General features: G+C 45.4%; 1 protein-coding gene across 6 annotated transcripts in view; it reads left to right on the top strand.

Annotated features, from left to right (window-relative positions):
- The window catches only part of dixdc1b (DIX domain containing 1b), a 192008-nt gene that overhangs the window by 141123 nt on the left and 29189 nt on the right, over positions 1-21696 (top strand). For all 6 annotated transcript variants that reach the window (XM_070894441.1, XM_070894439.1, XM_070894438.1 and 3 more), the window contains 3 exons: positions 12190-12240; positions 13241-13345; positions 15393-15446. In XM_070894441.1, the coding sequence (XP_070750542.1) occupies positions 12190-12240; positions 13241-13345; positions 15393-15446 (210 nt within the window). The remainder of the gene's footprint in view (positions 1-12189; positions 12241-13240; positions 13346-15392; positions 15447-21696) is intronic.

Below are 21696 nucleotides of genomic sequence, written 5' to 3'. Positions count from 1 at the left end.
CTTTTTGAACCACTGCAGACCGTGTAGTGAAGGTAAACCCATAGTGCTGTTAGGGAGGGAGATCCAGGATTTTGACCCAGTAACGATGAGGGAACGGCAATAAATTGCCAAGTCAGATGGTGTGTGACTTGGAGGGAAACTTGGAGGTGGTGGTAGTCCCATGTGCCTGCTGTCCTTGTCTTCTAGGTGGTAGAGGACACGGGTTTGGGCGGTGCTGTCGAGAAAACCTTGGTGAGTTACTGCAGTGCATCTTATAGATGGTGCGCATTGCAACCACGGTGCGCCAGTGGTGGAGGTAGTGAATGTTTCAGGTGGCGGAGGATCAAATTAAAAACCAATGCGTATAAGGTGGCCAAGGTTAGTGGGAAACTAGAAGATTGGGAAATTTTAAACGACAGCAAAGAATGACTAAGAAAACATAAAGACAGGAAAGATAAATTACGAAAGTAAACTTCCGCAAAACATAAAAACAGATAGTAAAAGCTTTTACCGATATATAAAACGGAAAAGAGTGACTAAAGTAAATGTTGGTCCCTTAGAAGATGAGAAGGGGGATTTAATAATGGGAATTGTGGAAATGGCTGAGACCTTAAACAATTATTTTGCTTCGGTCTTCACAGTGGAAGACACAAAAACCATGCCAAAAATTGATGGTCACTGGAATGTGGGAAGGGAGGACCTTGAGACAATCACTATCACTAGGGGGGTAGTGCTGGACACACTAATGGGACTCAAGGTAGACAAGTCCCCTGGTCCTGATGAAATGCATCCCCGGGTATTAAAAGAGATGGCGGAAGTTATAGCAGATGCATTCGTTATAATCTATCAAAATTCTCTGGACTCTGGGGAGGTACCAGTGGATTGCAAAGCAGCTAATGTAACGCCTCTGATTTTTAAAAAAAAAGGGGGCAGACAAAAGGAAGGTAATTATAGGCCGGTTAGTTTAACATCGGTAGTGGGGAAAATGCTTGAAGCTATCATTAAGGAAGAAATAGCGGGACATCTAGATAGGAATAGTGCAATCAAGCAGACGCAACATGGATTCATGAAGGGGAAATCATGTTTCTCATTTACTGGAATTCTTTGAGGATATAACGAGCATGGTGGATAGAGGTGCACCGATGGATGTGGTGTATTTAGATTTCCAAAAGGCATTCAATAAGGTGCCACACAAAAGGTGAAGGTGAAGGTAAAGGTACGCGGAGTCAGGAGAAATGTATCAGCATGGATAGAGAATTGGCTGGCTAACAGAAAGCAGAGGGTCGGGATAAATGGGTCCTTTTCGGGTTGGATATCGATGGTTAGTGGTGTGCCACAGGGATCGGTGCTGGGACCACAACTGTTTATAATATACATAGATGACCTGGAAGAGGGGACAGAGTGTAGTGTAACAAAATTTTCAGATGACACAAAGATTAGTGGGAAAGCGGGTTGTGTAGAGGACACAGAGAGGCTGCAAAGAGATTTAGATAGGTTAAGCGAATGGGCTAAGGTTTGGCAGATGGAATACAATGTCGGAAAATGTTAGGTCATCCACGTTGGGAAAAAAAACAACAGTAAAAGGGAATATTATTTGAAAATGGGGAGAAATTACAACATGCTGCGGTGCAGAGGGACCTGGTGGTCCTTGTGCATGAATCCCAAAAAGTTAGTTTGCAGGTGCAGCAGGTAATCAGGAAGGCGAATGGAATGGAGAGAGGCGGGAGTCGAGAGAGGCAGCGGCCTATAAAAGGCTCAGCAGTCCGGGGAGCGTCGAGAGAGGCGGGAGTCGAGAGAGGCAGCGGCCTATAAAAGGCTCAGCAGTCCGGGGAGCGTCGAGAGAGGCGGGAGTCGAGAGAGGCAGCGGCCTATAAAAGGCTCAGCAGTCCGGGGAGCGTCGAGAGAGGTGGGAGTCGAGAGAGGCAGCGGCCTATAACAGGCTCAGCAGTCCGGGGAGCGTCGAGACAGGTGGGAGTCGAGAGAGGCGAACCGGTGCAGCTCCAGCTGGGAGAGAAGGCAAAAAAGGCAAAAAAGAAGTAGAAAGAAATCAAAAGGTGACGTCACAGCCAACGTGGTAAGTGATTGGCTGCTGATTGGTGAGTAGTTTTTCTTTATTAGTCAGTAACTTTTAACATTGTTGTCGCCAATTTAAGTGTATCTAAGGATTAAGTCATGGCAGGAGAGCTCGGTCACGTGATATGCTCCTCCTGTACCATGTGGGAACTCGGGGACAACACCAGTGTCCCTGACGACTACATGTGCGGGAAGTGTATCCACCTCCGGCTCCTGACGGTCCGCGTTGCGGAGTTGGAGCTGAGGGTGGATTCACTCTGGAGCATCCACGATGCTGAGAATGACGTGAGTAGCACATGGAGCGAGTTGGTCTTACCGCAGGAGAAGGGTCCACAGCCAGCGAGGGAATGGAAGACCAGCAGGAAGAGTAGTGCAAGGAAGGTAGTGCAGGGGTCCCCTGTGGTCATCCCACTGCAAATCAGATACACTGCTTTGAGTACTGTTGAGGGGGATGACTCATCAGGAGAGGGCAGCAGCAACCAAGTTCATGGCACCGTGGGTGGCTCTGTTGCACAGGAGGGCAGGAAAAAGAGTGGGGGAGCGATAGTGATGGGGGATTCAATTGTAAGGGGAATAGATAGGCGTTTCTGCGGCCGCAACCGAGACTCCAGGATGGTATGTTGCCTCCCTGGTGCAAGGGTCAAGGATGTCTCGGAGCGGGTGCAGGACATTCTAAAAAGGGAGGGAGAACAGCCAGTTGTCGTGGTGCACGTTGGTACCAACGATATAGGTAAAAAAAGGGATGAGGTCCTACGAAATGAATTTAAGGAGCTAGAAGCTAAATTAAAAAGTAGGACCTCAAAAGTAGTAATCTCGGGATTGCTACCAGTGCCACGTGCTAGTCAGAGTAGGAATCGCAGGATAGCTCAGATGAATACGTGGCTTGAGCAATGGTGCAGCAGGGAGGGATTCAAATTCCTGGGGCATTGGAACCGGTTCTGGGGGAGGTGGGACCAGTACAATCCGGACGGTCTGCACCTGGGCAGAATCGGAACCAATGTCCTCGGGGGAGTGTTTGCTAGTGCTGTTGGGGAGGAGTTAAACTAATATGGCAGGGGGATGGGAACCAATGCAGGGAGATAGAGGGAAACAAAAAGGAGGCAAAAGCAAAAGACAGAAAGGAGATGAGGAAAAGTGGAGGGCAGAGAAACCCAAGGCAAAGAACAAAAAGGACCATTGTACAGCAAAATTCTAAAAGGACAGAGGGTGTTAAAAAAACAAGCCTAAAGGCTTTGTGTCTTAATGCAAGGAGTATCCGCAATAAGGTGGATGAATTAACTGTGCAAATAGATGTTAACAAATATGATGTGATTGGGATTACGGAGACGTGGCTCCAGGATGAGCAGGGCTGGGAACTCAACATCCAGGGGTATTCAACATTCAGGAAGGATAGAATAAAAGGAAAAGGAGGTGGGGTCGCATTGCTGGTTAAGGAGGAGATTAAGGCAATAGTTAGGAAGGACATTAGCTTGGATGATGTGGAATCAATATGGGTAGAGCTACAGAACACCAAAGGGCAAAAAACGTTAGTGGGAGTTGTGTACAGACCTCCAAACAGTAGTAGTGATGTTCGGGAGGGCATCAAACAGGAAATTAGGGGTGCATGCAATAAAGGTGCAGCAGTTATAATGGGTGACTTTAATATGCACATAGATTGGGCTAACCAAACTGGAAGCAATACGGTGGAGGAGGATTTCCTGGAGTGCATAAGGGATGGTTTTTTAGACCAATATGTCGAGGAACCAACTAGGGGGGAGGCCATCTTAGACTGGGTGTTATGTAATGAGAGAGGATTAATTAGCAATCTCGTTGTGCGAGGCCCCTTGGGGAAGAGTGACCATGATATGGTGGAATTCTGCATTAGGATGGAGAATGAAACAGTTAATTCAGAGACCATGGTCCAGAACTTAAAGAAGGCTAACTTTGAAGGTATGAGGCGAGAATTGGCTGGGATGGATTGGCGAATGATACTTAAGGGGTTGACTGTGGATGGGCAATGGCAGACATTTAGAGACCGCATGGATGAACTACAACAATTGTACATTCCTGTCTGGCGTAAAAATAAAAAAGGGAAGGTGGCTCAACCGTGGCTATCAAGGGAAATCAGGGATAGTATTAAAGCCAAGGAAGTGGCATACAAATTGGCCAGAAATAGCAGCGAACCTGGGGACTGGGAGAAATTTAGAACTCAGCAGAGGAGGACAAAGGGTTTGATTAGGGCAGGGAAAATGGAGTATGAGAAGAAGCTTGCAGGGAACATTAAGACGGATTGCAAAACATTCTATAGATATGTAAAGAGAAAAGTAAAGACAAACGTAGGTCCCCTGCAGTCAGAATCAGGGGAAGTCATAACGGGGAACAAAGAAATGGCGGACCAATTGAACAAGTACTTTGGTTCGGTATTCACGAAGGAGGACACAAACAACCTTCCGGTTATAAAAGGGGTCGGGGGGTCTAGTAAGGAGGAGGAACTGAGGGAAATCCTTATTAGCCGGAAAATTGTGTTGGGGAAATTGATGGGATTGAAGGCCGATAAATCCCCAGGGCCTGATGGACTGCATCCCAGAGTACTTAAGGAGGTGGCCTTGGAAATAGTGGATGCATTGACAGTCATTTTCCAACATTCCATTGACTCTGGATCAGTTCCTATGGAGTGGAGGGTAACCAATGTAACCCCACTTTTTAAAAAAGGAGGGAGAGAGAAAACAGGGATTTATAGACCGGTCAGCCTGACATCGGTAGTGGGTAAAATGATGGAATCAATTATTAAGGATGTCATAGCAGTGCATTTGGAAAGAGGTGACATGATAGGTCCAAGTCAGCATGGATTTGTGAAAGGGAAATCATGCTTGACAAATCTTCTGGAATTTTTTGAGGATGTTTCCAGTAGAGTGGACAAGGGAGAACCAGTTGATGTGGTATATTTGGACTTTCAGAAGGCGTTCAACAAGGTCCCACACAAGAGATTGATGTGCAAAGTTAAAGCACATGGGATTGGGGGTAGTGTGCTGACATGGATTGAGAACTGGTTGTCAGACAGGAAGCAAAGAGTAGGAGTAATTGGGTACTTTTCAGAATGGCAGGCAGTGACTAGTGGGGTACCGCAAGGTTCTGTGCTGGGGCCCCAGCTGTTTACACTGTACATTAATGATTTAGATGAGGGGATTAAATATAGCATCTCCAAATTTGCGGATGACACTAAGTTGGGTGGCAGTGTGAGCTGCGAGGCGGATGCTGTGAGGCTGCAGAGCGACTTGGATAGGTTAGGTGAGTGGGCAAATGCATGGCAGATAAAGTATAATGTGGATAAATGTGAGGTTATCCACTTTGGTGGTAAAAACAGAGAGACAGACTATTATCTGAATGGTGACAGATTAGGAAAAGGGGAGGTGCAAAGACACCTGGGTGTCGTGGTACATCAGTCATTGAAGGTTGGCATGCAGGTGCAGCAGGCGGTTAAGAAAGCAAATGGCATGTTGGCCTTCGTAGCAAGGGGATTTGAGTACAGGGGCAGGGAGGTGTTGCTACAGTTGTACAGAGCATTGGTGAGGCCACACCTGGAGTATTGTGTACAGTTTTGGTCTCCTAACCTGAGGAAGGACATTCTTGCTATTGAGGGAGTGCAGCGAAGGTTCACCAGACTGATTCCCGGGATGGTGGGACTGACCTATCAAGAAAGACTGGATCAACTGGGCTTGTATTCACTGGAGTTCAGAAGAATGAGAGGGGACCTCATAGAAACATTTAAAATTCTGACGGGGTTAGATGCAGGAAGAATGTTCCCAATGTTGGGGAAGTCCAGAACCAGAGGTCACAGTCTAAGGATAAGGGGTAAGCCATTTAGGACCGAGATGCGGAGGAACTTCTTCACCCAGAGAGTGGTGAACCTGTGGAATTCTCTACCACAGAAAGTTGTTGAGGCCAATTCACTAAATATATTCAAAAAGGAGTTAGATGAGGTCCTTACTACTAGGGGGATCAAGGGGTATGGCGAGAAAGCAGGAATGGGGTACTGAAGTTGAATGTTCAGCCATGAACTCATTGAATGGCGGTGCAGGCTAGAAGGGCCGAATGGCCTACTCCTGCACCTATTTTCTATGTTTCTATGTTTCTATGTTGGCCTTCATTGCGAGAGGGATGGAGTACAAAAGCAGGGAGGTCCTTCTGCAACTGTATAGGGTATTGGTAAGGCCGCACCTGGAGTACTGCGTGCAGTTTTGGTCACCTTACTTAAGGAAGGATATACTGACTTTGGAGGGGGTACAGAGACGATTCACTAGGCTGATTCCGGAGATGAGGGGGTTACCTTATGATGATAGATTGAGTAGACTGGGTCTTTACTCGTTGGAGTTCAGAAGGATGAGGGGTGATCTTATAGAAACATTTAAAATAATGAAAGGGATAGACAAGATAGAGGGAGAGAGGTTGTTTCCACTGGTAGGGGAGACTAGAACTAGGGGGCTCAGCCTCAAAATACGGGGGAGCCAATTTAAAACCGAGTTGAGAAGGAATTTCTTCTCCCAGAGGGTTGTGAATCTGTGGAATTCTCTGCCCAAGGAAGCAGTTGAGGCTAGCTCATTGAATGTATTCAAGTCACAGATAGATAGATTTTTAACCAATAAGGGAATTAAGGGTTATGGGGAGAGGGCGGGTAAGTGGAGCTGAGTCCACGGCCAGATCAGCCATGGTCTTATTGAATGGCGGAGCAGGCTCGAGGGGCTAGATGGCCTACTCCTGTTCCTAATTCTTATGTTCTTATGTTATGTTCTTATGCCATCAAGCGGGCTGCTTTGTCCTTGAAGGTTGCGGGGGCTGTATCATCCAGGCAAATGGAGAGTATTCCATTACACTACTGAATTGTGCCTTGTACATGGTAGAAAGGCTTTGGGGAGTCGGGAGGTGAGTCACTCGTCACAGAATACCCAGTTTCTGAAGGATAAAAAAGTAGTTGAAAGGGTGCAGCATAAATTCACTAAGATCAAGGATGCTGGGTTCCAATTATGAAAAGGGACTTGAGAAGTTGGGGCTTTTTTCACTTGAGCGGCCATGGTTAAATGGTGAACTGATAATGGTGAACTTTAAGATTATGAAGACTTATGACAGAATAAATAGTGATAGATTGTTTCCACTGGTCAGTGACATGAGTTGGGGGGGTGCAGTAACTACAGGGTTAGCAATATTAAGTGTAATTTAACTCTACTTGCCCCATTCAATTGCACAGCATTCAACATTTATCGAGCCTCAGATGGCCAATGTAATTCAATGTAAAAATGGAACAGTAAACTGTCATGTTTAGCAATTGCAGAAATTACTTTTTCCCCTCAATTGAATGGCATGATCTATTTGAAAATGCCATTAATTCAAGTCAGTATTTTGTGCTTCAAACTGTGATATCATCCAGCCTCAGCAGTGCTCTATAGATTGTCGTAAGAGGTGGAGTGCCAGTATGCAAGAATGTCAACTGTGACAGGCATTCATTGATTTGGGTCAGTATTTACAAATGTATAAATAACAGCAAGCAGTGTTGACAATAGAAACAGTATTCAAAATTGACAACAGCTGTACTAATAAGTAGGGACTTGCTTGCTTGAAGGTACAATTTCACTGACTCCCCAGCAGCATGTTATCACATGAAATCCATGTTCTAAAAAGGTTGGTTGTCAACAGAATTATGAAATGTGCATCACATTTCTTGCCTTCAGCAAAACATTTGTAACAAAAGTGGCTTTCAAGTGAGGGGAGAAAAGTTATAATTGTAGGAATGTGGCAGTGGAATAACGAATTTCATAGAATCATTGAATGATGGAGCAGAAAAGGAGGTCATTCGGCTCATCAGGCCTGTGCCGGTCATAAGGCTGTTGAATATAGTTCATGCTCGACACATAACTGATGCAAGTTAACAAAAAGAATTCAACTCTTTCTAACCATGTAACAGTGCTTATACATTGATTTCAGAAAATAAAATATAATCTGAGGTGTGCCCTTTCAGATAATACATTTCTACAGCTGAGAAATTACTCTAATATTATTGTGCAAATGCTTAACATTTTCACATGAATTTTTTTGTTGACTATTTTAATTAAAGTGTTAAACCATTTATTGTAATGTCGCACATCACAATTTGTAGGAACAATTTCTTGCACAGGTAGCTTGACAGCATTGTCAAAATAACTGTGTGCTATGGAGTGGGAAGTTTATTATAACTTACTGCACAGTGAATGCCCATCTCAATTGAGACATTTCAAAAAAGCAGGAGCAATGCAGTCTCTAGCAAGTGCAGGAAAATATAAAACGCAGTCATTTACATAATCTCACTTCTCTTTCAACATAGAGGCTAATGCTCACTTATTTTTGATTTAATGTATATCTAAAAATAGACATTGCTATTTATTTTTCAGTTTTTTTTGCCATAATTCTTACTATTCCCCAATCTTGATGACTTTGTGGGTAATTACCATGAAATCATGGGCCGGATTTTGCGGTTGGTAACGTAACTAAGGATTACGCCACCGGCATCAGAACCGAATGCACTTTTTGCTTGGGGCCCCAAGCTCTGGAACTCCCTCCCTAAACCTCTTCGCCTCTCTACCTCTCTTTCCGTCTTTAAGACGCTCCTTAAAACCTACCTCTTTGACCAAGCTTTTGGTCATCTGCCGTAATTTCTTCTTATGTGGCTCGGTGTCAGATTTATCTGTTTTATCTTAACACTGCAGTGAAGCGCCTTGGAACATAGAAACATAGAAAATAGGTGCAGGAGTAGGCCATTCAGCCCTTCGAATCTGCACCACCATTCAATGTGATCATGGCTGATCATTCAACTTCAGTACCCCATTCCTGCTTTCTCTCCATACCCCTTGATCCCTTTAGCCGTAAGGGCCACATCTCTTTTGAATATATCTAATGAACTGGCCTCAACAACTTTCTGTGGTAAAGAATTCCACAGGTTCACAATTCTCTGAGTGAAGAAGTTTCTCCCCATCTCGGTCCTAAATGGCTTACCCCTTATCCTTAGACTGTGACTCCTGGTTCTGGACTTCCCCAACATCGGGACCATTCTTCCTGCATCTAACCTGTCCAATCCCGTCGGAATTTTATGTTTCTGTGTGATCCCCTCTCATTCTTCTAAATTCCAGTGAATATAAGCCTAGTCGATCCAGTCTTTTTTCATATGTCAGTCCTGCCATCAGTCTGGTGAACCTTCGCTGCACTCCCTCAATAGCAAGAATGTCCTTCCTCAGATTAGGAGACCAAAACTGTACACAATATTCAAGGTGTGGCCTCACCAAGGCCCTGTACAACTGCAGTAAGACCTCCCTGCTCCTACATGCAAATCCTCTCACTATGAAGGCCAACATGCTATTTGCCTTCTTCACCGCCTGCTGTACCTGTATGCCAACTTTCATAGAAACATAGAAAGTAGGTGCAGGATTAGGCCATTCGGCCCTTCGAGCCTGCACCACCATTCAATAAGATCACGGCTGATCATTCCCTCAGTACCCTTTTCCTGCTTTTTCTCCATACCTCTTGGAGAATGACATCAATGACTGATGTACCATGACACCCAGGTCTCGTTGCACCTCCCCTTTTCCTAATCTGTCACCATTCAGATAATATTCTGCCTTCCTGTTTTTGCCACCAAAGTGGATAACCTCACATTTATCTACATTATACTGCATCTGCCATGCATTTGCCCACTCACCTAACCTGTCCAAGTCACCTTGCAGCCTCTTAGCATTCTCCTCACAGCTCACACTGCTACCCAGCTTAGTGTCATCTGCAAACTTGGAGATATTACATTCAATTCCTTCGTCTACATCATTAATGTACATTGTAAATAGCTGGGGTCCAGCACTGAACCTTGCGGTACCCCACTCGTCATTGCCTGCCATTCTGAAAAGGACCCATTTATTCCTATTCTTTACTTCCTGTCTGCCAACCAGTTCTCTATCCATGTCAATAAATTACCCCCAATACCATGTGCTTTAATTTTGTGGGACCTTGTCAAAAGCCTTTTGAAAGTCCAAAAACACCACATCCACTGGTTCTCTCTTGTCTACTCTACTAGTTACATCCTCAAAAAATTCTAGAAGATTTGTCAATCATGATTTCCCTTTCATAAATCCATGCTGATTTGGATCGATCCTGTCATTGCTTTCCAAATGCGCTGCTATTCCATCTTTAATAATTGATTCCAACATGTTCCCAACTACCGATGTCAAGCTAACCAGTCTATAATTCCCTGTTTTCTCTCTCCTTTTTAAAAAAAGTGGGGTTAAATTTAGCTCCCCGCCAATCCATAAGAACTGGTCCAGAGTCTATAGAATGTTGGAAAATGACCACCAATGCATCCACTATTTCTAGGGCCACTTAAGTACTCTGGGATGCAGATTATCAGGCCCTGGGGATTTATCACCCTTCAATCCTATCAAATTCCCTAACACAATTTCCTGATTAATAAGGATTTCCTTCAGTTCCTCCTTCTCGCTAGACCCTCGGTCCCCTAGTATTTCCGGAAGGTTATTTGTGTCTTCCTTAGTGAAGACAGAACCAAAGTATTTGTTCACTTGGTCTGCCATTTCATTGTTCCCCATTATAAATTCACCTGATTCTGACTGCAAGGGACTTACATTTGTCTTCATTACATTAATCTTTTTCTTTTAACGTATCTGTAGAAGCTTTTGCAGTCAGTTTTTATGTTCCCTGCACGCTTACTCTCATACTCTATTTTCCCCCTCCTAATTAAACCCTTTGTCCTCCTCTACTACGTTAAAGGTGCTATATAAATAAAAGTTGTTGTTACCTTATGGTTACGCTGCAGAGTAGAGGGCAGCGTAGTAGCCCACGGATCCCAGGGGTACATTGTGTGCAGAAGCGTATCGGGGATCACGAGAGCCAGTGCTCCAATCAGCAAACAGAAGATCTCTCATTAATACTATTATGTATGAATGAAGAGTCTGACTGGATACTGTGAACTCAAAGTAAAGTGTGACTTTAGTCTTTTATTGCAGGTCTCCGGAGTGCCTCTCCAGACTGTGAGGCCTCCTTTAGTACCTATGCTCCCAAGGGATTGTGGGATACCTTGGGACTCCAAGGATGAGCCCTCTGGTATATGCAAGTTTACATATATAACAAATACTATTAGAGATCATAGGGCTATTCTCCATTTAACCTTCAGTACTTCAAAAATATACTTACATTTGTGATTTTGGTGTCTCGGGTGTTTCAAAAAAAGGTATGAATAACTCGAAATAATGGTGCTACTTTGCTTTTTAAGAAAGTGCTGATTTAGAGCAAGTTACATTTCCAATAATTTAGATTGAAAATCACCACTATCCTTCTGGGCTACACAAAACCATGAGTTCTCCACTTAGAATGCTTCCATCCAGAGAGGATTGACCCCATACCTGGTGCAAGTAGAGCTGGAAAAGTTTTTTCTCTGAGAGAACTTCATAACGATTGCAAATTCTGACCTCATAAGTTTAGTCAATACTACCATTGGATGGAAAACAAACGTGATTTGGGGATTGGGGCTTGGTTATGTAACTATGAACATGTGAAAGTAGGATCGTAACTCGTATGGCGCTAGTCTGGTTACTTGGTTAACTTCCAATATTGCTCCGATGCATTTTAATAGCGCAAATGATGCACTGGCAAAGGCACCAACACCCTCGGGAGTGATTTCACTGTCTGCCTTCGAAGGTAAAGTGCCATCAGCAACAGATGTAAATGACAGGTGTTGATGGTGTTTCCTACAAGTCCACTATTTTAATTCTGGCCATTATGAAGCTGCACTCAGCCCAACTACATTGGCCAACAAATGGAATTTTAGCCATTGCTAGTCCTTCCCCCAAATTTGGGGAAGGTCCACAGCCAGAATGGCGAAGACACAATTGCGGGCTTGTAGTAGCTGAGCATGAACAAGATTGCACGTGAACAGTTCCTTTTAAGTTGTGTTTATGTTGCAGTGCTGCTGATCCCACCCACAGTGTAAATGGTTGATGTAAGTTTAGCTTTATACTATCTCCACTACCATTGTGTTTTCTATAATTCTTTTGCACCATAATTGGTGGAGGGTAAATGTTTTGCACAGGGGCAGAAAATCTCTATTTTTTGTAATGATTTTTTTTTAAATTACAGAGAGAACTATTAAAATACAAACAGGAAACCAGGAATCTGCAGGGAGTAAAGGTAAGAATATAGAGGGACTGATGGCCATGGTAACAACTGTTATATGGCATGTCTGGAATGAGTTTTTCCATATAAATGAACTTGTTGAAAATGCAGCTTATCCTATCCTGACCAACCCAGGACTCAAACAGAACTCAAACTTAAATCTGTTCTCTCATGTGGCATTTTTAGAGGAGCTTATTTTAAAATATAAAAGTACTTCTTTAAACTCAGGACATTTCACTACATGTGTAAATGGGAAGGATTTAATGTACATGCACTAAGGTTTATTTCTAGAGGTATAGAATTGAAAAGTAGCGAAGTTATGCTAAACCTGTATCAAACCTTGGTTGGACCATATTTAGAGCACTGTGTACAGTTCTGGTTGCCGTATTATAAAAAGGATATAGAGGCACAGAAGAGGATGCAGAGAAGATTTACAAGGATGATATCAGAAATGCGAGGATCTAGATATCAGAAAAGGATGATCAGGCCGAATCTTCTCTTGACAAAAGAAGACTGAGGGATGACCTAATAGAGATCTTTAAAATTATTAAAGGTTTTGATAGAGTAGATACAGAGGGAGTATTTCCACTTTTGGGAAAGAGCAAAACTAGAGGACATCAATATAAGATAGTCACCAAGAAATACAATAGGTAATTCAAAAGAAACTTGTTTACCCGAAGAGTGGTGAGAATGTGGAACTCGCTACCACAGGGAGTGGTTGAAGCGAATAGTAGCGATGCATTTAAGGGGAGGCTAGACAAGCATATGGGGGAGAAGGGAATAGAGGGTTATGCTGATAGAGTTAGATGAGGAAAGACAGGAGGAAGCTCGAGTGAAGCATAAACACTGGCATGGACTGGTCGGGCCGAATGGCCTGTTTCTGTGCCGTATATCCGATGTAATCCTATGTAAATGTGATGACATTTGTATGATCGTACATTCCATAGCTGGTTGAGAGATTCTACTGACCTGGATGTTGACCACTTTCCAGCTCATTGAAACATTCTTTTCATAGGATGCATTGCAGCATCGGATGGCACAGCAGGAAAGCTCCATTCTTCAGCTGAAGCAGGAATTGCTGAGAACGAGTATGACAAAAGACGAGCTACTGAGTGAAAACGTGAGGATCTAGCTTTCTCTCTGTCAATAGTGAAGAGCCTGTAAGCATTCATAGTTAGGAAATAAGACCTGGAACAGTATGTGAAGTTGCATAAGTTTGTACCGCAGTACAACAGGATTTCACATGTTTTTAGTGGTAGTACAGTCCTTAACGGTCACACAGCAGACTACTCAGACATTCAGTCTGTTGTCAAGAACAGCATAACAATAAATGGGCAGAACCAAAAAGGAGACACTGGGCAAAATTCGTTAATGCCCTGTTTGGGAGCGGTAACCGAGACGGGACTTCTTGCGCCTGTCGCAGAAGTCCCACCCTCGCCGTGAAATTGGGATTCACGCCCCCACGAGGAAGTGGAGTGCAATGTCGGACGCTCCACTTCCCCTCGGGGGTGGAACCGGGGCGATAAGTGAGCAAATTTTTCAGCACTACGCCGAGCGCGAGCACGGGACTCTCCCCTTCCATTAAAGGGGAGGGTACGCTGCGAGGGGCCAGCACTACGCCACCGGGGAGCGGGGTGCTGTGGCCGCAGCCCGGCACCGAAGTGGAGTGCCGGTTTGCACCATCGCGGCACGGACCCCGCAAAATCGTAAACGAAAGGCCGGACCGGTAAGTCGGCAAAAAAAATAAATGGCGGCCCACACCTCCCTTTACTTTTCACCCCGCGAGCAGAGTGTGGCCCGGTTTGCGACCTGTGAGGTGGGTGTAAACATCGTCTACGGTGGCCTCTGGGACACTACCCAATTTCCACTTCGGGGCGAAAACGGGTCGCTGTGCACGGCGATGATATCATCGCCAGCGCAGCAGCCCGGAACGCTACCAACGGGAGTGGGGTGCTGCTGATTAGTATCTCCGCTAACTCCCGCGCAATTTCCCAGGCGAGAAATCGTTGCGTCCCGTGCTAATGCGAGGAGCTAACAATGCGAATTTCTACTCCACAGATTTGTACCCAGGTTGAATTTAAAAAATATTACAGTTTTCTGGAATAAATAACATACAATAATAGTAACAATGTGCAATTTTATAGCCCTTTAACATACTGAAACATCCCAAACTGCTTCACAGAAATGAGAGGGGAACAGACAGCAATCAAGAGTAGAGTTAGGGGAAGTGACTGACAACAGAAAGATGTACAGTTTGAGGAGGTATTTACAGGTGGGAAGAGATGGAGCAAGGTGGAGGGGTTTCTGAGGAGAATTTGAGACCAGTGGTAGAGCATAGAGAGGGGCAACACTAGGCTAGAGTTGAAAGAGCTGATCGAAACCAGGATGTAGGGCTGAAGAAGATTGCAGAGATAGAGTGAGGTCAAGGTGGATTTGTAAACGAGGATGTGGATTTTTGAAATCAATCGCAGTGTGGACGGGGAATCAATGCAGATCAGTGATGAAAGGGGTGATGGGTAAGTGGGACCTAATATAACATAGTATTAGGGCAGCATAGTTTTGGATGAAACAGAAACAGAAATTGCTGAAAACATTCAAAAGATCAGTTCGGATCTGCAGAAAGAATAGGTAAGTTCCCATGGTCAGAACTGAAAGAAATTCTTGGTGGACAACATTTAAAAATGATGGAACAAAGGAAAGGGAAGGAAAGCAAAATGTAAGATGAGTTAGATGTTATATAGGGTGGGACTCAGAAGACTGTGAGAATCGTTTTGGAGAAGTTAATCCTGGAGGTGATGAAAGCACATGGATGAGCATTTCAGTGGCAGTGAGGGTAAAATAAAGCAAGAGCGAGCAATAAAACAGAGATGGATATAGGTGGTCTTAGTGATGTACAGGATATGGGGTTTGATGCTTAGCTCAGGATCAATCAGGGCACAAAGGCAGTGCATCAACTGGTTTATATTTAAAAAAACATATTTTCTAATGGAGACTGTATAACGCTTTGGTACTGGTCTAAAAATGCAGCCTTTTTAGAAAGCATTCTGGGATGAAAATAGAGATAAAATAATACCCATTTTGGTAATTAGTCATTTGAGTTGTGATGATTCCCTTGTTTATTTTTGCTGAAAAAGGCCACTTCTGTCACTTTCATTTTATATTGACAGCTTGACCTACAAAGGAAGACTGAAGAAAGGAATAGGCTCCTTGGGGAATTTAAAGTAAGGAACTCTTTTTTAAAAAAAAAAAATTTCAGTGGTAAATAATTGCATTGTTAGTACTGAACAATATATGTAGCTTCAATTTATTGTGAAGTGATCTCATTGCAACAGACTATGGGCTCAATTTTCCCCAATGCCATTTCGGGCGTATTACAAGTGTTACGCCCGTTTTTTTTTTGGCCCCGACTACTCCAAGTTTCCCCGTTCTTATTTTTGAAATTGGCGCCGCGCAGCCTGTCCTTTAGCTTCAGGGGGTGAAGCCTAATGTCTGCGCCGAAAAAATGATGCCCCCCCCCTCCATTTCTGCGCATGCGCAGTACTGCTCTCTGTCTCCATTCGGCCGTTTTTAAACAGCCAGCTGTGTGTGAGAACTTTCATTCTCAGTGGAAAAATCAGAGCTGCAATATGCTACGTGGCTCAAGGACCAAGAATTTCTCTCAGGACAAAGTGGAGGCACTAGTTACTGTAATTGAGGCCAGATAGCGTGAGCTGGGCACCAGCAGAGGTCACATAAAAGTTTCACCGAAAGAAATGAAGAAACGCTGGAACCAACTTGCAGAAGATTACTGTGCAATGGTGACCACCCCGAGGTCTGGAGGCCAGGGCAAAAATAAATGGCAGGACCTTGGTCAAGTAGTTAGTGTAAGTAATATTTTCATTTATTCACTGGAATTGCAATTGTAAATGTGACCATCTGTATGTCCCACTCAGCAGAAAGACACCCTCTCTAAAAAGTTATATTTTCCTCTTTGCAGAGGAAGGTGGCACACAACAAAAAGGAAAGAACTCGAACAGGAGGAGGCCCGGCAAATCTGCACCCATTGACACACTTGGAAGACAGGGTTGGTGCTTTGATGGGTCCTGTCTGGAGAAAAGCAACCACCACTGCACAAGCTGGGCCCACACTCGAGGGAGAGGGTAAGTCCTGCAAATTCCACAGTCTGGCTTTGATAAATGTTAAGTGCTGCACAGGCTAGCTAGCCATGGTTCGGTTCATGGGGATTTCTCCATCAGCTACGTTTCGGTTGATGCAATGTGCTTTCATTCATCGTGATCCTTCAAATGAGCCTGCTGCCTGTGCTGTGTGAGCTTACTCTGCCCCCTCTGCTGCTAACCATTTGTCTGTTCTGTTCTATTTTGCAGAACTTGAGACCAACCCTGACGCGGCTGAAGCCGATGGAGAAGAAGATTCAGATGCAGACAAGCCTGAAGAGGAGAACATCTTCCAATCCCACCTTCCAGATCAAGAGTATGGGGGTGAGGGGAAGGGGGAGTGGAAGGAGGAGGGGGAGGATGAAGCCCCCACTGTTGTACTCACTCTGGAGGAGGTGCAGGTGTCACCCATTGAGGTGCCAGCCTCTTTCCTGAGTGGTACGAGTGTTGGGACATTCCATGGTTTCTCACAGTCCGAGGCTGGGGATTCCAGTGGGAGGCAGCAAGGCACATCCAGGGCCCCACCGTCCGAGGCTGTGGGTCCCACTGGGATGCAGCGAGGCACACCCAGGGCCCCACCGTCCGAGGCTGCGGGTCCCAGTGGGATGCAGCGAGCCACACCCAGGGTGAGGAGGGGAAGGAGAGCTTGACAGCGCTCTCCTGAGGTGCAGGATCGAACGGATGTGGTTCAGATGACGGCAACGAGTGCGGAGGGCAATGAGTGCGGCGAGCATTGACCTTGCCCGATCGGTGGGGTGAGTGATGAGATATCGGGACTGTCTGGAGAAGTAACAACACTCTCACGAGAATGGGAACACTGTCCGGGCACATGAGGGAGGGAGTATCGCAGGCAGCTGAAACACTGCCGGTGAAGATGAGGGAGGGAATGTTGCAGGTAGTTGAGACGGGAAATGTCGGAGTTAGCTGCTGCAATAAGGGAACACTCCCAGAGCCCGCGGCCATTGACAGAATCAACTGCCAATCCCACTCCAATCCCCAGACCAGCCTCTGAAGAGGCCCAAGCCGGGCCTTCTACAGTACCGCCTGCCCATGTCCCCCATCAAGAAGTTCGCATTACCTGAGATGCTCGAAAGAATAAGCTTGGTACCAATCTGAAAAATGCTGCGCCACTGCCTGCAGGCAGGGGTAAAGTCACCAAGACTAATGCAGCAGGCGGTCTTTGAATAAGGTGGAGGAGAGATGGGTGCAGCCTTTCTTTGCTGCTGTTGTTGTTATTATTGTTGTTACTGTTGTAAGTGTTCTCAAATTAAAAGTTTTTTGTAAGTTATGTAAATTTACAAGTTTAAAAGTTTGTAAGTGATCTTAAACTTTGTAAGTGATCGTAACTGAAAACTTCAAGATTTGATAGAAAAATATTTTCATTAAAGTTAAGTTAAGTGCAAACAAGTGTTAAACTTTTGAATAAAATATATTTTAACTTATAACTGAATCATTTCCGTTATCTGTTCCATTATTAACACAATTTTTTAAACTAAAGAAGAATTATTTCGATTATTTTATCCATTATCACAACACAACATTACGGAACAGGTCCAAACAGTAAACATGGTCCATTTGGAATATTTTTCGCTGAGCCTTCAGGAAGCAAAATGTTCACGGATGAGCTGCTGGCGCAAGGCTCGAGCAATCGTTAAAGGGGTACGATCGCCCGCCCTGCTTCACCGATGTGCTCCCGGGTTCAGGTAGTGACATGACTTCCTCGTCCTCCTCCTCCTCGACTGCATCTTCCTCCTCATCATCAGCCATTCTCGCCTCAGATGGGTCTTCTCCTACCAGCTGCTGCTGCCTCCTGATGGTTGAGTTATGCAGCATGCAGCACACAATAGTGAACTGACCGACAATCTCAGGAGAGTATTGCAAGTAGCCTCCGGAATGGTCCAGGCATCGGAAACGCTGCTTCAGGATGCCAATGGTCCACTCTATTATGCTGTGCGTCGCAATGTGCGACATGTTGTATTCCCGGTCAGCTTCCGTCCGGGTTACGCGTAGGAGAGTCATGAGCCAGGTGATGAGGCTGTACCCTTTGCCTCCCAGCAGCCAACTCTGCCCTTCTGACTGCTGCTGAAACATGGCAGATATAGCGCTCTCACATAGGATGAACGCATCATGGGTGTTGCTAGGGTATCTAGTATCAACTGACATGATGCGATGCATGCCATCACATACGAGCTGCACATTCACGGAGTGGAAGCTTTTTCTGTTGTTGTACATCTCTGAATCCTCCAAAGGTGCTCGCAAGGCAATGTGGGTACAGTCAATGCAGCCCTGTGCTTTTGGGAAGCCAGCAATCCTGGAGAAGCCCACAGCCCTGTCACGCATTGCCTGGGCGCGGTCATGGGGAACTTTATGTAGTCATTCCTCTGGGCATATAGTGCAGCTATCACCTGCCGACTGCAGATATGTGTTGCATGTTGAGAAATGGCGCACACATCCCCAATTGTGGCCTAGAATGATACAGATGCATAAAATGAAAATACAGCTGTAACCTTCACTTCAACTGACAAAGCAGTCCTCCTGACGCATCCAGGTTGCAGGTCTGCTTTTACTAACTCGCAGATCTTGGTTACAACTTCTTTATGGAAACGCACCCTTCTGACACAGTCTGCATCACTCAAGTGCAGGTATGAAAGCGTGTTTCAATATTCCCGATGTGGGTATATTCCTGCCCATCATCAGACGTGCTCTGAGATTCCTCATGCGATGATGTCGAATCAATCGTCTCCTCCGCAGCACCATCATGCAGAAGGCTTGCATGAGGTATGGCATTGTCAATATTGTCCCCATATTTAAATTGTAGCTTTGCAAGAAGCACAAAACAGCAGGACAAAGGACTTAAAGCTTCTTTCCACACTCTCTCTCCCCGAAATCGATGCCCTAGTATGGACCACACCCTGATCTGCACATGAGCAATAGGCTTGCTTAAAATGGGAATCTCGGCATTCAATGAAGACATTTGGGGCAACGAAGTTTAATGCAATTCTTTAATTTTAGATTTTTTTCAAAGTACCACCCCATCACTGACCGACCGTCTCCTCACCGGGCTCGAGGGTCAGCTGACAGAATCGCTCCCTCGCCCAGAGACACGGGCTTAGCAAAACCCCTCTCCCCAGGCTTCTTTTCAAGCTGCTGTATGTATAAGAGTTCTCATCCCTTCAGTTCGGCTTCCACCCCATCCCATCCCCCCAGGCTTCTTTTGAAGCTGAGCCCGTGTCAGGGCGAGGGAGTGATTCTGCCGGCTGACGCTCCGACCCTCGAGCGCGGTGAGGAGACGTTTGGTGGTGGCGTAGTACTTTGGAAAAAAATCAGAAATTAAAGAATTGCATTAGACTTCCATTTTCTCCCTTTTTACTTTGAAAAAGATGAAGCTTCATGGTGTATGTTCTTTGTCTTCTTGACTCCCTCCAAAACTTCCCCTAAAGACAATGGCGTCTTTCTGCGCCAATTTTTTAATGTGCACTGTTTTTTCTCAAGACCCCAGAAGGTTTTTTGGGGCGTGGTCACATACGCCACCCTAGGAAAAATGTAAGTTGGCCAAACTTACTTAAATATGAAAAACTAGCGCAGACATTTTGCAAGGTTCCACAAACATCTATATGTTGAACGTCAGGAGGTGGGAGTTCGTGAGGCGAGAGGCTGATAAAGGCCCAACAGTTCGAGGATAGTGGCGGGAGTTCGTGAGGCGAGCAGCCTATAAAGGCCCAACAGTATGAGGAGAGCGGCAGCAGTCGGCAGGCGGGAATTCGGAGCGTTGGTGAGGCCTATAAAGGCCAGCTGCAGCGGGGAGAAATGCAAAAAAGAAGTAGAAAGAAATCGAAAGGTGACGTTACAGCCAAGGGGGTAAGTGATTGGCTGGTGATTGGTAAGTAGCTTTTCTTTTTTCTTTATCCGTAAGTAACATTTAGCATTGTTGTTGCCAAATTAAGTTTATCTAGGGGTTAAGTCATGGCAGGACAGCTCGGCCACGTGTTATGCTCTTCCTGTACGATGTGGGAAGTCAGGGACGCTTCCGGTGTCCCTGACGACTACATGTGCAAGAAGTGTATCCGCCTACAGCTCCTGACAGACCGCCTTGCGGCACTGGAGCTGCGGGTGGATGAACTCTAGAGCATCCACGATGCTGAGAATGACATGAATAGCACGTTTAGCGAGTTGATCTTACCACAGGTAAAGGGTACACAGCCAGATAGTAAATGGGTGACCAACAGGAAGAGCAGTGCAAGGAAGGTAGTGCAGGGGTCCCCTGCGGTCATCCCCCTGCAAAACAGATACACCGCTTTGGGTACTGTTGAGGGGGATGACTCATCAGGGGAAGGCAGCAGAAGCCAAGCTCATAGCACCATGGGTGGCTCTGCTGCATAGGAGGGCAGGAAAAAGAGTGGGAGAGCTATAGTGATAGGGGATTCGATTGTAAGGGGAATAGATAGGTGTTTCTGCGGCCGCAACCGAGACTCCAGGATGGTATGTTGCCTCCCTGGTGCAAGGGTCAAGGATGTCTTGGAGCGGGTGCACGACATTCTGAAAAGGGAGGGTGAACAGTCAGTTGTCATTGTGCATATAGGTACCAACGATATAGGTCAAAAAAGGGATGAGGTCCTACGAGACGAATTTAGGGAGCTAGGAGCTAAATTAAAAAGTAGGACCTCAAAAGTAGTAATCTCAGGATTGTTACCAATGCCACGTGCTAGTCAGAGTAGGAATTCCAGGATAGCTCAGATGAATACGTGGCTTGAGGAGTGGTGCAAAAGGGAGGGATTCAAATTCCTGGGACATTGAAACTGGTTCTGGGGGAGGTGGGACCAGTACAAACTGGACAGTCTGCTCCTGGGCAGGACCGGAACCAATGCCCTAGGGGGGGGGAGTGTTTGCTAGTGCTGTTGGGGAGCAGTTAAACTAACATGGCAGGGGGATGGGAACCTATGCAAGGAGACAGAGGGAAATAAAATGGAGACAGAAGAAAAAGATAGAAAGGAGAATAGTAAATGTGGAGGGCAGAGAAACCCAAGGCAAAAAACAAAAAGGGCCACATTACAACAAAATTCTAAAAAGACAAGCTCTGAAGGCTCTGTGCCTCAATGCGAGGAGCATTCGGAATAAGGTGGACGAATTAACTGCGCAGACAGCAGTTAATGGGTATGATGTAATTGGCATCACGGAGACATGGCTCCAGGGTGACCAAGGCTGGGAACTCAACATCCAGGGGTATTCAACATTTAAGAAGATAGGCAGAGAGGAAAAGGAGGCGGGGTGGCGTTGCTGGTTAAAGAGGAAATTAATGCAATAGTAAGGAGGGACATTA

This window comes from Pristiophorus japonicus, chromosome 11 (assembly GCF_044704955.1).
Source record: "Pristiophorus japonicus isolate sPriJap1 chromosome 11, sPriJap1.hap1, whole genome shotgun sequence".
NCBI lineage: Eukaryota > Metazoa > Chordata > Chondrichthyes > Pristiophoridae > Pristiophorus > Pristiophorus japonicus.
The sequence above is the reverse complement of the archived record's forward strand: the minus strand, read 5'-3'. Positions and strand labels throughout refer to the sequence as shown.